General features: G+C 45.5%; 1 protein-coding gene across 5 annotated transcripts in view; it reads left to right on the top strand.

The window, feature by feature from the left end:
• DLEC1 (DLEC1 cilia and flagella associated protein) overlaps positions 1 to 16,025 on the top strand; it is a 102,282-nt gene that overhangs the window by 4,771 nt on the left and 81,486 nt on the right. For 4 of the 5 annotated variants that reach the window (XM_032647578.1, XM_032647575.1, XM_032647577.1 and 1 more), the window contains exons 3-4: positions 7,760 to 8,281; positions 9,307 to 9,457. In XM_032647578.1, coding sequence (XP_032503469.1) covers positions 7,901 to 8,281; positions 9,307 to 9,457 — 532 coding nt within the window. In that variant the 5' untranslated portion in view covers positions 7,760 to 7,900. Of the gene's footprint in view, positions 1 to 101; positions 529 to 7,759; positions 8,282 to 9,306; positions 9,458 to 16,025 lie in introns of those variants that run through there. The other variant, XM_032647576.1, reaches the window with a different exon arrangement.

The following is a 16,025-nucleotide window of genomic DNA, read 5'->3' as shown; positions in this document are numbered from 1 at the left end:
CCCTGGGCCCTCCAACCAGCGCCTCTCCCCGCCCCTCCTGGGGGTTGGGGAGGAGGGCAGAGGTGGGGACCGGGAAGCCGGGCCATCCCTGGCCCAGGCCTGTGGGCGCGTCCCGGCCAGAAATAGCCGGATCTCTCTGGCTTCCTCAGCCACCGCCACCCACAGGCCGCGGACCCTGTCATTATCGCCGGCGGCCCGGTCCCACTCCCTGCCTGTGGGCGCCTCGCCGGGGTTGGGGTGATGCACGAAAGAATCTGGAGTCCTTCTGGGGCAGGAACCGCGTAACGTTCGACGCCCAGCCAAGCTGGTGCGAAAGGGAGCCTCGGAGTCCAGGCGCCAGCCGCTGCTCCCCGGATGTCTGCTTTCCCTTCTGCAAAATGGGTGCACGGACGCGAGTGAGGAGGTCCTTGGAGAGGCATGCCTGGACCTAGTCTGGAGAAGGGTCCCCTCCCGGCTCGCTGGGAAGTTTCTAACCCCAGAAGTGCCCTTGGCGGGGGGCTGGGGCGGAAGCCATAAAACTTAGAGCAGGTAGGTGCAGAGAGCTCTCCTTTGAGCCCCTCACACCCCAAACTCCTGGCGATCTCCAGGGTACCTTCTTTGGGTGGCCTCCCAAGGGGCTGTCTGGACAAGGGGTCCCTAATGGACCCCTCCCACATACTCCCACCATCAATTCTTGCAATCCTGACACCCTTTCTATAGGTACCCAGAGACCTCCAGGGGAAGTCCTGGGGGATCCTGGAAGGATCCTGCTGCCCACCAACTTTTGGGAAAGGCCCTTGGGAGAGCCCCCAGAAGACCTCCCAGGATTCGGGGTACTGAGCCCACCAGTGAATCTTGCTGGGCTGATAAAGCCAACATGAGAGTCTGGCAGAACCAGTTGGTTCTGCCAGAACCCCTCCCCCTCCCAGTACAAGCAGGCCTAGGTGGCCTTGAATACCTCATGAAGGGATGTAACCAGCTGGAGAGCAAGTCTTCCCATCCTGACAGTTGAGCCTGGGTCAGGACATTGGAGAGGCTCCTGCCCTCCGTATGTCTCCCGTATGCAGAGGGGGGCTGCCCTCTGTCTGGCACTCTCCCCAGTGGGCCTGCCCTCCAGCAGGAGCAGCCCTTGCCCCTCGCAGGCTTGTCCAAACCCTCCTTGCTTTCCCTTCTGCTCAAGGATGAACAAGTCCACACAAGGCCTCCCTGTGGAGCCCCAGCCTGGGGACAGGGAGGATGAGGGGTCCTTTCTCTGTCCTCACTCTCTCTCCCAGGCCCGGACGCCTGTCTCCAGGACTGCCCTTTGGGGGCCTTCTCTGGCCTTGGGGCTAGTCCTGGGACCTCTGACATCCCCGGGGGCCTGCAGGCCCCTCTACTCAGCAAGTTAAGCCTCCTCAAGTCCTGCTCCTCTTCCCAGGCAGAGACACAATGAAACTCTGACACCAGCAATTGACTCCTTCATCTTAAGCATCATTCCTGTTTATTCACATCACCTCCCAGCTCTGAGCCCCAAGCTCGAAACCAGGGCATTACCTGATGCCCTGGTGGGGGCTACAGCCTGGCTCTTCCTTTGCACACACCAAACCTGTCTCACGCAGGCCCTCTTCTGGCCTCTGGCCCAGGCAGAGGAGCTGAGGCCTTCTGAGCCTGGGGTTGCTGGGCAGGATGGGCACGGCTGACTCAGAGTTGGTACATGCAGCCAGGTTCTGCCAGAAAAGAGGGCTGGACCACGCCCTGCTCAGAGAAACCAGGCTGCTGCTCTGACCTGTGGGTCAGTGGCTCCCCAGGACTCTCCTCTCCTCCCGCCTGCCCCTCCCTCTCTCTCACAGGCTGGGAGGTCATCTGCTTAATTACTTCTGCTGTGTGTAAGCCTGTGTGGTGTGTGTGACTGCGCCTGTGTGTTGAGGGGCTGCGAGGGCCTAGCAAAGGCTTTGCATTGAACCGCAGTTGCTGGATTCTGCTCCCTCTGCCCTTAAACAGCCAGGGCTCTCTGTGGGCCCATCCCTGGCCAGATGCCTAGATTACCCTCCTAAAACCCAGCTCTCAGTAAGTTACCTCTGCAGGATTCCCTGAGATCCTGGTGACTCACTGGGCTTTCAGCAGGCACAGAGGGGCCACGCATGCCCATAGACGAGTTGTCTAATGGCGGGGGTTCAGGCGTCTCCCCACCCCCGGCTGACCATCCTGTCTCCGATGAGCGTGTGGCGGGGGGGGTTGTGGGGAGGGGGTTACTGGGATGACTGGAGACAGGTGAGACCTAGTGTCAGGGCTGGTGCCCACCTTAGGTCACTTCCCTTCGCCCCTCCACCCCTACCCTCTCTAGAGGCCTGGGGAGGGGGGAGGATCAACCCAAGAATGCCAACTTTCCAGCTGTGCTTCAGAGCCAGCCCTGCCCAATCCCTCCCCTAGAAAAGCAAACCTAGATGAGCTTGGGTCAGTGAGGTGTAGCTGCAGCAGAGGGAGCCCAGCGAGGGAGAGGGGAATGAGAGAGGCCAGAGAAGAAATGGGGCCCAAGTTCTGCTGGGCCTTCTAAGGGCTTCCACGTTCGCTCTGGGGGAAATGGGGAGCACTTGAAAGGCTTCAAGTCAAGGAGGGACATGATCTGACTCATGGGTTGTTTTTTTATTTTTAATTTATTTTTATTTAAAAAAATTTTTATTGGAGTATAGTTGATTTACAATGTTGTGTCAGTTTCAGGCGTACAGCACAGCGAATCAGTTATACATATACATCTATCCACTCTTTTTTAGATTCTTTTCCCATATAGGTCGTTACAGAGTATTGAGTAGAGTTCCCTGTGCTGTACAGTAGGTCCTTATTAGTTATCTATTTTATATATAGTAGTGTGTATATGTCAATCCCAACCTCCCAATTTATCCCTCTCCCCACCATTCCCCCCAGTAACCATAAGTTTGTTTTTTACATCTGTGATTCTATTTCTGTTTTGTAAATAAGTCCATTTGTACCATTTTTTTAGATTCCTTTTTTGGTTATTTTTTTATTTTTTATTTTTTGGCCGTGCCGCATGTCTTGTGGGATCTTAGTTCCCCTGACCAGGGATCGATTGGACCCCCTGCAGTGGAAGTGCAGAATTCCTAACTGCTGGACCACCAGGGAATTCCCTGCTCTTGTTTTAAAAGAATCACTCTGGTTGCTGGAAGTGGGGAGTATCATGGAGGGACAGGGCTGAAGCAGGGAGTCCAAGGAAGGGGCTTTTGTAATAATTCAGGTGAGAGTGGACGGTGGGTCAGACCCTGGTGGTGGGAGTGGAGGTCATGAGAAGTGGGAGGATTCTGGATACATTTTGACTGGAGAGCCAGCACGATTGACCAGTGGGGGCTGTGAAAGAAAGAGAAGAGTCAGAGGTGACTCTAGGTTTTTGGCCTGGACCACTGGAAGCAGGGGTTCCCAGAAGCAGAAATGGGGAAGGCTAAGGAAGAACGGGAGCTCTGTTGTGGACACATTATGTTTGAGGTGCCTTCAGACAGCTAAGGTGAGATGTCAAGTATTGATACAGGATGGATATACAAGTCTGGAATTTTAAAGGAAGATGTGGGCTCGGGCTAAAATTTGGGATATGATTCAAAGCATGTTGAAAATGTCCGTAAGCCCTCACACAATGCTAGTGGGAGTCTACTCTGGGTTAATCGTCCTGGGAGGTAATTTGGCAATATCTCAAATATTAAAATGTACATATGCTTTGGCCAAGCAATTTTAATTCCATATCATCTATGTATTTTGTACAGAAACATTATACAAGTTGAAGTTCACTAGCAGGGACCTGGTTAAATAACCTATGGTATTTCCATTACAGTGGGTTCTCCTGCATCTGTTAAACAAAAACAAAAACAAAACAAAACAAAATGAAACAAAATCAGTCCTCTTTGAGTTGCTGTGGAAAAAAAAGCAAATTGTAGGATAATATATATAATGCATACTATAATACCACTGGCGCTTTTTAAAAATTTAAAAAACTTTGTAGATATTTGTATTTGTACAGGCAGAAACAATAGCTAGAAGGATATAGAAATAATCCAAGGAAAGAGATTGAGAGGAAGATACTTTTTATGTATTATTTGAATTTTTTACCATAATGATGTATAACTTTTGAAATTTAAAAGTAAAAAAAATTTCTATTGAAGTATAGTTGATTTACAATGTTATGTTAATTTCTGCTGTACAGCAAATTAATTCAGTTATATGAATATATACATTCTTTTGTGTATTCTTTTCCATTATGGTTTATCACAGGTTATTGAATATAGTTCTCTATGCTATATAGTAGGACCTTGTTGTTTACCCATTCTTTTTTTAAAAATATTTATTATTATTTTTTTATTTGGTTGCACTGGGTCTTAGTTGCGGCAGGCGGGCTCCTTATTTGCGGCTCTCGGGCTCCTTCGTTGTGGCATGTGAACTCTCAGTTGCAGCATGCATGTGGGATCCAGTTCCCTGACCAGGGATCAAACCTGGGCCCCCTGCATTGGGAGCACAGAGTCTTAACCACTGTGCCACCAGGGAAGTCCCTGTTTATCCATTCTATACATGATAGTTTTCATCTGCTAACCCCCTAACTCCCAATCCAACCCTCTCCTACCCCCACCCTTGGCAACCACAGGTCTGTTCTCTATGTCTGTGAGTCTGTTTCTGTTTCAGAGATAAGTTCATTTGTGTCATATTTTAGATTCCACATATAAGTGATATCATATGGTATTTGTCTTTCTCTTTCTGACTTTAAAAGTAAAAAAATTTAAAAGGCCAAAAATGTGTGTGGGAACCCAGAGATAAACAAAACTCAAATTCTGGTCGGCAGAACAGGTTATAAAATGAAGAAGGCAGCTCAGGAAATTCCCTTTATGCTGACAAAGTCCTCATAGGTGAGGGGACTGGTGTCCTTTGTTACTGGTGCCCGGTTGAAACCATTCATTTATTCAGTTAGTCACAGAGCAAACAGAAAGTGGTTGCTGGGCACAGTGGAATCAGGGATGAAACCAGCTTATCAGGCAGAGAGATACCAGGAGAAGAGGGAGACGATGGTGGAGGTGGGGAAGCACAGAGGAAAGCGGGGAGCGAGGGAGGGGAGTGTGTCATTAAGAGGGAACGGGCAGCAGCAGATACTGCTGAAAAGTCAAGGAAGATGAGCACAGAGGAGGAACTGGAGCTTTGCTGAAGACCTTGGCCTGGACAGAGCCGGGGGAGCTGAAGCCAGAAGGTGGGAGGGTCACAGAAAAAGGGGAGGCCTCTCCCAGGCTGGGCCAGACTCTCTGTGTCCTTCTCTGAGGCTGTTTGGAGGCAGGATGGAGAGGCCAAAGGTGATGGTGAGAATCCATTGTCCTGTCGTTCCCTAGGGTAGGGAAGGGGGCCAGGGAGCCTGCACAAGACCACCTGGTTTGGGCAGGCCCCGTCCTAACTCTAGAGCAATGGAGGCCCCCAGACTGTTCTACTAGCTCCTTCCTGCCCCGTGGTGGTGGTGGGGTGGGTGGGCTCACATGCACATGAGCAATTGGACAAACCAGCCCACTTGCCCAAGCTCCCTCCGCCTCCACCCCCCACCCACGCTACCCATTAGTGCACACGCCGGTCAGCAATGCGAGGAAGGCCTTAAAGAGGTGGCCTGCACAGGTCCTGTCAATGGGCTCACAATGTCTGGGCAGGCACGGGGCATGTCACATTGACCTTGTGGCCTCCTCGCTCTGGAGAGGGTGTAGCTCGAGGAGAGTCAGAGCAGGATCCTCTCAAGTACACAATGCAGAACAGGGGCCCTGGCTTCCCAGCCCTGAGGATGGAAGAGATACTGGAAAGTAGAGATGAGGGTGCCAGGCCCAACCACAAGAAGCAGAAGTGGCCCAGGTCTGCAGGCAAGCATCCTGGGCCTCATCTCAGGAAGTGGGTTTCAGGCTGTGGGGCACACAGACTCACCCCAGCAGTAAAAAGAGGATGTTTATACCACCTGTGAGCAGAAGCCATGCTCTGGCAAGGATGGCAGTCACTGTGATGTCAAGCTGCTGCCTTGGACAAGTTCAGGCCTCTCCCCATCTCAGTGGATGATCTCATCACCCACCTGATCCCACACACAGGATATGTGGCAGTCATTCTTGGCCCCTTTTCTCTCTCACTCCCATTATCCATAAGCGAGTCTTGTCAATTCTACCCTTTAGCTCTGTCTCCAATCAGTTCCTCTCACTTGAATCCCAGCGCCCTTCACCTCTTTCCTAACCCCTGCGTGAGTTTCCCAATTGAGCTCCCTGATGCCTCTTGCCTCCCCCCAGTCTGCTGTCTCACAGCAACGAGAGTGATCTCAGTAGAACATACAGCTGACCACCACACACCCAGCTTCAGACCCTTGACGGCCCTCCTACTGTCAGAATAAAGTTGAAATTCCTTAATGTTGCCTACAAACCCATTTATGATCTGGCCCTTGCCTAGCAGTTTCCTCAGCTCCCTGAGTTCCACCCCTGAACTTCTTTCATTTCCTCCCATTTGCAGTGCTCTTTCCCAGCTTTAGCACAATGGGGTCCCTCTGCATGGAGTGCCCTTTTTCTTTCTCCCCTGGCTTACTCCTACTCATTCTTTTTTTTCACTTAAAAAATGGAAGTATAATTTATATACAGTAAAATTCACCCTTTATGGTGTACAGTTCTGTGAGTTTCGACAAATCCGTACAGTTTTGTGACCACCACCACAATCAAGATGTAGAACAGTTCCATCACCCCAAGAAATTCCCTCATGCTCCTTTGGAGCCAACACTAGCTCCCATCACCAGCTCCTGATAACCACTGATCTGTTTTCTTGTTTGCATTTTCTATAAACAGATATCCTCTAAATGGAATCATTCATTATGTATATGTAGCCCTTTGAGAATGGTTTCTTTTATCCAGCATAATGCATTTGACATTCATCTGTGCTGTCGTGTGTATCACTAGTCTGTTTCATCTTTATTGCTGCGAGTATGCTGTATATAGATGTACCACAATTTATTTATCTTTTTATCAGTAGAAAGGACATTTGGGTTTTTTCCAGTTTTTGGAGATGATGAATAAAGCTGCTCATACAGGGCTTTGTAGGCACAAACATTCTCATTTCACTTGGAATAACACCTAGTTGTGTGACTGATGTGTTACTTTTTAAGAAACTGAAAAACTGTTTTTCAAAGCTGCTATAATGGTTTGTATTCCTGTTGCGATACATGAGAAGGTGCTGTACATCCTTACCCGCACTCACGTGGTTCGTTCACCTGTTTGTTCGTTCATTCAACTTCTTAACATTCTACTAAGTGTGTAGTGGTATTGCACTGTAGTTTTAATTTCCACTTCCTTGATGGCTAATGACGGTGAGTCTATTCATTCTTCTAAACCTCTGCTTGGTCTTCACGTCTGCCCAAAACCCACTGTACTCGCTTTCTTTGTAGACTGGTTAAGTTCCTGTCCTTTGTGGTTCCATGACAACAAACAGTTTCTCCACCTTGACCGTAGCCCACTAAACTGCAATTGTTTTCCTGTTGTCGCCTTGCTCAACACTCTGGTCTCACACACACACACACACACACACACACACACACACACACACACACACGGTTGTGAGCTCCGCCTTCCTTTGGTATCTCTAGCTCCTAGCACAGACCTGAAACAGAATCTTTATACAATAAATATTAAATGAACGAATTAATAAATGCTGAACAAATTAGGGAATAGTCAGATGAAAGTAAGTAGGAAGAAGCTTTGGCAATGAGACGGGCCTGGCTGTGCCAATTAACTCTTTCTCTGTCGGTCCCCACGCTAAGGTCCTTCTCTCAGTAAAGGCAACACTGCCGTGCGAACGTTTATGAGGATGAAGACTCGACAGTGCCCTTTAACAGACGCAAAGCGGAAGAGGTGGGCCGGAAGTGGAAGTGCGGCAGGGAGTTAGCGGCGTCTCAGTTGCCATGGAGACTGGAAGGGGAGAGCAGCAGTCCGCAGAGTCTGAGTCCTACGCCTTCGCTGAGGCGACGTGGACGCCAACCCCGCGTCCGACCCGGATCCGCAGTCCCAGCCAGTCCTCCCTCGCCTACTCCGAGTCTTTCTACCAGCCAGGTAGTCGGCCCCGCCGCGTCTCGCCGCTCACGCTCCGGCCGCTCCCCGAGCCGCACCTGGTGCGCCTGCGCCCCACCTCGCTGCGCACCCAAGACATCTCTTACTTGCTCACCGGCGTCTTTCAAAACTTATATACCGCCGAGGTGATTGGCGAGGAGGTGAGTGCGAGTTTGATCAAGGCCCGCGGCAGCGAGGATGCTCGGCACGAGGAGTTCGTGGACCAGCTGCAGCAGGTAACACGGCCCCGGCGTCCCGCGCGCTTCTCCGCGTGCTCACCCGAGGCGCGGCGGCGTCACCGCGTCTGCGGCCGTGCGGGCAACCCAGGGCGCGACTCAGCCACTCGACAAGAGTCGGCCCCTGTTGGGTGCCAGGCACTGGGGATGCAGATGGAAAAGAGCAGACCAAGTCCATGCCGCCGTATATCCGACATTCTAGTGGGAGGACACTCTACACACGCGCTTAGGCGAATACACACATTCTACACACATAACGGCATATATCTCTAGCACCTATCTTTATTTCCCTACACGCATACACACGTTATATATTACACATATAAATGAAACGACGAAGGCAGAAAGCTGAATAGTTGTTCCCCGGAGATGATAAAGTCACGTCCGCTTTGGGGTGCCTGCCCTTGTGTAAGAAACCACAATCTTAACCGAGGCATTCATGCCCAGATTTTAGGAAGCATGCCCAGGCTATAACAGCAACTCTGCTTCCTTATCTGTATAAGGAGGAAAGTAGCTGACTTGAGTCCTCTCTGCTGAGGCTGACTGCTAAGCAGGCCATACTGCCCACAGCCCCCTTCAAGGCGTCTCAGCTGTGTGCTTTCAAGCAGCTGAGATCAACTCTGAAGGGGCTGACAGCTGGAGGCTCTCAGCTCACTATGCTCCCTGCAGCCAGGTAGCAAGTCCTTCCTTGGAGGGGGTCTGGGTGACACAACCCTTTGTCTGCCACAGGTGGTGTGTTAACTCATATTTGGTATTTCAGAGGTTAGATGGCAGCTCTCTTTACTGTGAAGCCAGTAGTCAGGAGATGGGGTTTCAGACTTGGTTCTGTAATTGACTTTACTATGAAAGCTTTAAGCCACTTCCTTCTGTGGGTCGCAGAGTTCAGATCTGTCTAGTTAGACCAGATAGTCTCTGCAGTTCTGTGACTGTTCTGTGCTTCACGGGAAGCCCTGATGCTGGGGTGGGATTCAATAAAGCTGTGTGATCTCACCATATTTCTGTGCATCTGATCACCCACCTGCCAGATTCGGGAGCTCTATAAGCAGCGGCTGGATGAAGCTGAAATGTTGGAGAGACATATCATTCAGGCCTGCGCACGGGCCCTTGCGGAGAAAGAGCGGGCCATGCACCAGGCCGAAGTACAGGTCCTTGAGCCGTTCATCAAGATGCCTCCAGGTGTGTATGATGAGCTCCTCTATGCCCTTCACCCTGACTCCCCAGTTGTTAATGTATTACTGTGTTCGCTTCATTACCTCTCTAGTCTTTTTCTGAACATCTGGAGAGTGAGTTGCAGATATGTTGTTTCATTACCGCAGAACACTCCATTGTGCATGTCTCCAAAACAGGGACACTCGCCTACATAACCAGCACACAACCCCCTAAGCCAGGAAATCAGCAATGGTGCAGCGTTAACCTCCACTTCCCAGATGGCATGCAGGTTTCACCTGCTGTCCCACAGTGTCCCTTTCTCCTCTTTGGTCTAGGATCCTGTCTAGGAAGTCATGTTACACGTCATTGTCATGTCTCATTTTCATTTGGCACAGTTCTTTGAACTTTTCCTGTCTTTCATGTTCTTGACTGTTGGGTTTTTCCTCAATTTTTAAAAATTATGGTAAACTACACATAACATAAAATTTACCCTCTTAACCATTTTTAAGCATACAGTTCAGTGGTATTAAATACGTTCATAATCTTGTACAAACATCATCACCATCCATCTCCATAACTCTTTTCATCTTGTAAAACTGAAACCCTCTGCCCATGAAACAATAACTTCCCATTCCCTGCCTTGCCCCAGCCCCTGGCAATCACCATTCTACTTTCTGTCTCTGAAAAAAATTTTTAAAGTTACTATTTCTGACCATTTATTTAATTTAATTAATTTATTTATTTACTTTTGGCTGCATTGGGTCTTTGTTGCTGCACGCAGGCTTTCTCTAGTTTTGGCGAGCAGGAGCTACTCCTTGTTGCGGTGCACGGGCTTCTCATTGCAGTGGCTTTCTCGTTATGGAGCATGGACCCTAGGTGTGCGGGCTTCAGTAGTTGTGGCGCACAGGCTTCGGTAGTTGTGGCTCTCCAGCTCTAGAGCGCAGGCTCAGTAGTTGTAGTGCATGGGCTTAGTTGCTCCGCGGAATTTGGGATCTTCCTGGACCAGGGCTCGAACCCGTGTCCCCTGCATTGGCAGGCGGATTCTTAACCACTGCACCACCAGGGAAGTCCCTATAATTTTTTTTCTTAATTTAAGATTTTTTTCTGATGTGGACCATTTTTAAAGTCTTTATTGAATTTTTTACAATATTATTTCTGTGTTATGTCTTGGTTATTTGGCCGAGAGGCATATGGGATCTCAGCTCCCTGACCAGGGATCAAACCTGCACGCCCTGCATTGGAAGATGAAGTCTTAACCACTGGACTGCCAGGGAAGTCCCTTGTCTCTATAATTTTGACTACTCTAAGTACCTCATATAAGTGAAATCATACAGTATTTGTCTTTTTGCAACTGGCTTATTTCACTTAGCATAATGTCCTCAGGGTTCATCCATGTTGTAGCCTATGTCAGAATTTCCTTCCTTATAGGCTGAATAATATTCCATTGTAGGTACATACCACATTTTGCTTTTCCATTCATCAGTTGATGAACTCTTGGGTTGCTTCCTGGTGTTAGCTGTTCTGAATAATGCTGCTCTGAACATGGTCATACAAATATCTCTTTGAGACCCTGCTTTCAGTTCTTTGGGGTTTATACCCAGAAGTGGAATTGCTAGATCTTATAGTAGTTCTATTTTTAATATTTTGAGGAATCACCGTACTGTTTTCCACAGTGCCTGTGTCATGTTTACATGCCCACCAACAGTGCTCGAGGATTCCCATTTCTCTACATCCTCACCAACTCTATTTTCTGGTTTTTCAGTGTGTGGTTTTTGTTTTTTGTTTTTGAGTGTAGCCATCCCGATGGGTGTGAGGTGATAGCGCACTGTGGTTTTGATTTGCATTTCCCTGATTATTAGTGATGTTGAGTGTCTTTTCATATGCTTATTTGCCATTTGTGTATCTTCTTTGGAGAAATATCTTTTCAAGCTCATTTTTAAAAAAATTTTTACTGGGGTATAGTTGATTTACAATGTTGTGTTAGTTTTAAGTGTACAACAGAATGAATCTGTTATACAAATACATATGTCCACTCTTCTGTAGAATCTTTTCCCATATAGGCCATTACAGAGTATTAGTAGAGTTCCCCGTGCTATACATTAGGTCCTTATTAGTTATCTATTTTATATATAGTAGTGTGTATATGTCAATCCCAATCTCCCACTTTATCCCTCTCCCCTTACCCCCCAGTAACCATAAGTTTATTTCCTATATTTATAACTCTATTTCTGTTTTGTAGATAAGTTCATTTGTAATCTTCTTTTAGATTCCACTTATAAATGATGTCATATGATATTTGTCTTTCTCTTTCTGGCTTACTTCACTCAGTATGACAGTCTCTAGGTCCATCCATGTTGCTGCAAATAGCATTATTTTGTCCTTTTTTATGCTTGAGTAATATTCCATTGCATATATATACCACATCTTCTTTATCCATTCCTCTGTTAATGGACATTTAGGTTGCTTCCATGTCCTGGCTATTGTAAATAGAGCTGCAGTGAGCATTGGGTGTGCATATATTTTCGAATTATGGTCTTCTCTGGATATATGCCCAGGAGTGGGATTGCTGGATCATATGGTAGGTCTATTTTTAGTTTTTTAAGGAATTTCCATACTGTTCTCCATAGTGACTGTACCAGTTTACATTCCCACTAACAGTGTAGGAGGGTTCCCTTTTCTCTACACCTTCTCCAGCATTTATTGTTTGTAGATTTTTTTGATGATGGCCATTCTGACCAGCGTGAGGTGATACTTCATTATAGTTTTGATTTGTATTTCTCTAATAGTTAGTGATGCTGAGCACCTTTTCATGTGCTTTTTAACCATCTGTATATTTTCTTTGGAGAAATGTCTGTTTAGATGTCCCACCCTTTTTTTTTTTTTTTTTTGGTACACAGGGCTTTCACTGCCAAGGCCTCTCCCGTCGCGGAGCACAGGCTCTGGATGCGCAGGCTCAGCGGCCATGGCTCACGGGCCCAGCCACTCTGCGGCATGTGGGATCCTCCCAGACCGGGGCACGAACCCATGTCCCCTGCATCGGCAGGTGGACTCCCATCCACTGCACCACCAGGGAAGCCCCCACCCATTTTTTGATTGGGTTGTTTGCTTTTTTTGATATTGAGCTGCATAAACTGTTTGTATATTTTGGAGATTAATCCCTTGGCAGTTGCTTCATTTGAAAATATTTTCTCCCATTCTGAGGGTTGTCTTTGTTTTGTTTATGGTTTCTTCCTTTGCTGTGCAAAAGCTTCTAAGTTTAATTAGGTCTCATTTGTTTATTTTTGTTTTTATTTTCATTACTCTAGGAGGTGGATCAAAAAGATCTTGCTGCGATTTGTGTCAAAGAGTGTTCTATGTTTTCCTCTAAGAGTTTATAGTATCTGGCCTTACATTTAGGTCTTTAACCCATTTTGAGTTTATTTTTGTGTATGGTGTTAGGGTGTGTTCTAATTTCATTCTTTTACATGTAGCTGTCCATTTTTCCCAGCACCATTTATTGAAAAGACTGTCTTTTCTCCATTGTATATTCTTGCCTCCTTTGTCCTAGATTAGATGACCATAGTTGTGTGGGTTTATCTCTGGATTTTCTATCCTGTTCCATTGATGTGTATTTGTTTTTGTGCCAGTACCATACTGCTTTGATGACTGTGGCTTGGTAGTATAGTCTGAAGTCAGGGAGCCTGATTCCTCCAGCTCCATTTTTCTTTCTCAAGATTGCTTTGACTATTCATGGTCTTTTGTGTTTCCATACAAATTGGAAAGGTTTTTGTTCTAATTCTGTGAAAAATGCTGTTGGTAATTTGATAGGGATTGCATTGAATCTGTAGACTGATTTGGGTAGTATAGTCATTTTGACAGTATTGATTCCTCCAATCCAAGAACATGGTATATCTCTCCATCTTTGTGTCATCTTAATTTCTTTCATCAGTATCTAATAGTTTTCTGAGTATAGTTCTTTTGCCTCCTTAGGTAGGTTTATTCCTAGGTATTTTATTCTTTTTTTTTGGCTGTGTCTGGGTCTTCATTGCTGTGCATGGGCTTTCTCTAGTAGCAGCAAGCAGGGGCTACTCTTCATTGCAGTGCACAGGCTTCTCATTGTGGTGGCTTCTTTTGTTGCAGAGCACAGGCTCTAGGTGTGAGGGCTTCAGTAGTTGCAGCACGTGGGCTCAGTAGTTGCGGCACATGGGCCCTAGCCCATGCACCACAACTACAGGCTTCAGTAGTTGTGGTGCATGGGCTCTAGAGGGCAGGCTCAGTAGTCGTGGCACACAAGTTTAGTTGCTCTGCAGCATGTGGGATCTTCCCAGACCAGGGATCAAACCTGTGTTCCCTGCATTGGCAGGCATAATCTTAACCACTGTACCACCAGAGAAGGCCCATATTCAAGCCCATTTTTAATCGATTGTTTTGTTGTTGTTGAGTTTTAGGAATTCTCTATATATCCTCATTATTAATCCCTTATCAGATACATGATTTGCAAATATTTTCTCTCGTTCTGTGGGTTGCATTTTTACTCTGTTGGTAGTGTCTTTTGATGCACAATTTTTATTTTTCATGAAGGCCAGTTTGTCTGTTTTTATTTTGTTGCCTGTGCCTTTGGTGTCACATCCAAGAAATCATTGCCAGATACAGTGAAATCACTGCCAAATCCAATGTTGTGAAGTGTTGGCCTTGTATTTTCTCCTAAGAGTTTTATTGTTTTAGGTCTTGTATTTAGGTCTTTAATTAATTTTGAGTTAATTTTTTGTATATAGTATTACAAAAGCGTCCAACTTCATTCTTTTGTGTGAAGATATCCAGTTTTCCTAGCATTGCTTATTGAAAAGACCATCCTTTCTCTATTGAATGGTCTTGACACTGTTGTCAAAAATCATTTGACTGTATGTCTGAGAGTTTATTTCTGGGCTTTCTGTTCTATTCCATTGATTTCTATGTCCATCTTTATGCCAGTACTATGTTGTTCTTATTATTGTAGCTTTCTAATAAGCTTTGAAATTAGGAATTGTGAATCCTCCAGCTTTGTTCTTTTTCAAGATTGTTTTGGCTGTTGTTTTTGGCTGTTTGTTCCTTGAGATTCCATAATGAATTTTGGGATGGGTTTTACTATTTCTATAACAAAAAAACATCCTTGGGATTTTGATAGAGATTTCATTGAATCTGTGTATTGATTTGGATAGTATTGACATTTTAACAATATTAAGTCTTCTAATCCATGAACATCTAATGTGTTTCCATTTATTTATGTCTTCTTTCATTTTTTTCAGCAATGTTTTGTACTCTGTATTGTACAAGTCTTCGATCTCCTTGGTTAACTCTCAAGTATTTTATTCTTTTTGATGCTCTTATAAATGGGATTTTCATAATTTCCTTTTCAGATTGTTCATTTTTAGCATATAGAAATGCATCTGATTTTTGTGTGTTGACTTTATGTACTACTTAGCTGAATTCACTTGTTCTGACAGGTTTTTTTTGTGTGTGAAATCTTTAGTGTTTTCTATATATAAGATCATATCTGCAAACAGTAATAATTTTGCTTCTTCCTTTCCAGTTTGGATGCCTTTTATTTCTTTTTCTTGCCTAATTGCTCTGATTAGAACTTCCAGTACTGTGGTGGCTAGAAATGGTGAAAGCAGACATTCTTGCCTTATTCCTGATCGTAGAGGAAAAGCTTTAAGTCTTTCACCACTGAGTGTGATGTTTGCTGTGGGTTTTCATCTGTGCTTTTCATTATGTTGAAATAGTTTTCTTTTATTCTAGTTTATTAGTGTTTTTTTCATCATGAAAGGGTGCTGAATTTTTTCAGAAATTTTTCTGCATCAGTTGAGATGATCACGTGATTTTTCCCCTTTCATTCTGTTAATGTGGTGTATTACATTGATTAATTTTTGTATTTTGAGCCATCCTTGCATTCCAGGAATAGATCTCACTTGGTCATGATGAACTATCCTTTCAATATGCTACTGAATTCAGTTTGCTAGTATTTTGTGAGGATTTTTGGATCAGTATTCATAAGGGATATAGTTTTCTTGTAGTGTCTTTGTCTGGTTTTATATCAGGGTAATGCTGGCCTCTTGAATGAGATAAGAAGTGTTCCCTCCTTTTCAGTTTTTTGTGAAAATTTTGAGGATTGGTATTAATTCTTTAAATGTTTAGTAGAACTCACCAGTGAAGCCATCGGTTCAGGGCTTTTCTTTGTCGGGAAATTTTTGTTTTATTATTGATTCAGTCCCTTTACTTGTTATAAGTCAACACAGATTTTCTGTTTTTTCATGATTTAGTCTTGGTAGGCTTAGTGTTTCTAGGAATTTGTCCATTTTTATCTAGGTTATCCAGTGTGTTAGTGTATAGTTCCTGGTATTCACTTATAATCCTTTTTATTTCTGTAGAATCAGTAGTAGTATCTGCACTTTCATTTCTGATTTTAGTCTTTTGAGTCTTCTCTCTTTTTTCTTAGTTGATGTAGCTAAAGGTTTGTCAATTTTGTTGATCTTTTCAAAGAACCAACTTTTGGGTTCATTGATTTTCTCTATTGTTTTTCTGTTCTCTACTTTGTTAATCTGTGCTCTAATCTTTATTATTTCCTTCCTTCTTTCTG

The sequence above is a fragment of the Phocoena sinus genome, chromosome 11, assembly GCF_008692025.1.
Source record: "Phocoena sinus isolate mPhoSin1 chromosome 11, mPhoSin1.pri, whole genome shotgun sequence".
NCBI lineage: Eukaryota > Metazoa > Chordata > Mammalia > Artiodactyla > Phocoenidae > Phocoena > Phocoena sinus.
This window is presented reverse-complemented; position numbering and strand designations above follow the sequence as displayed.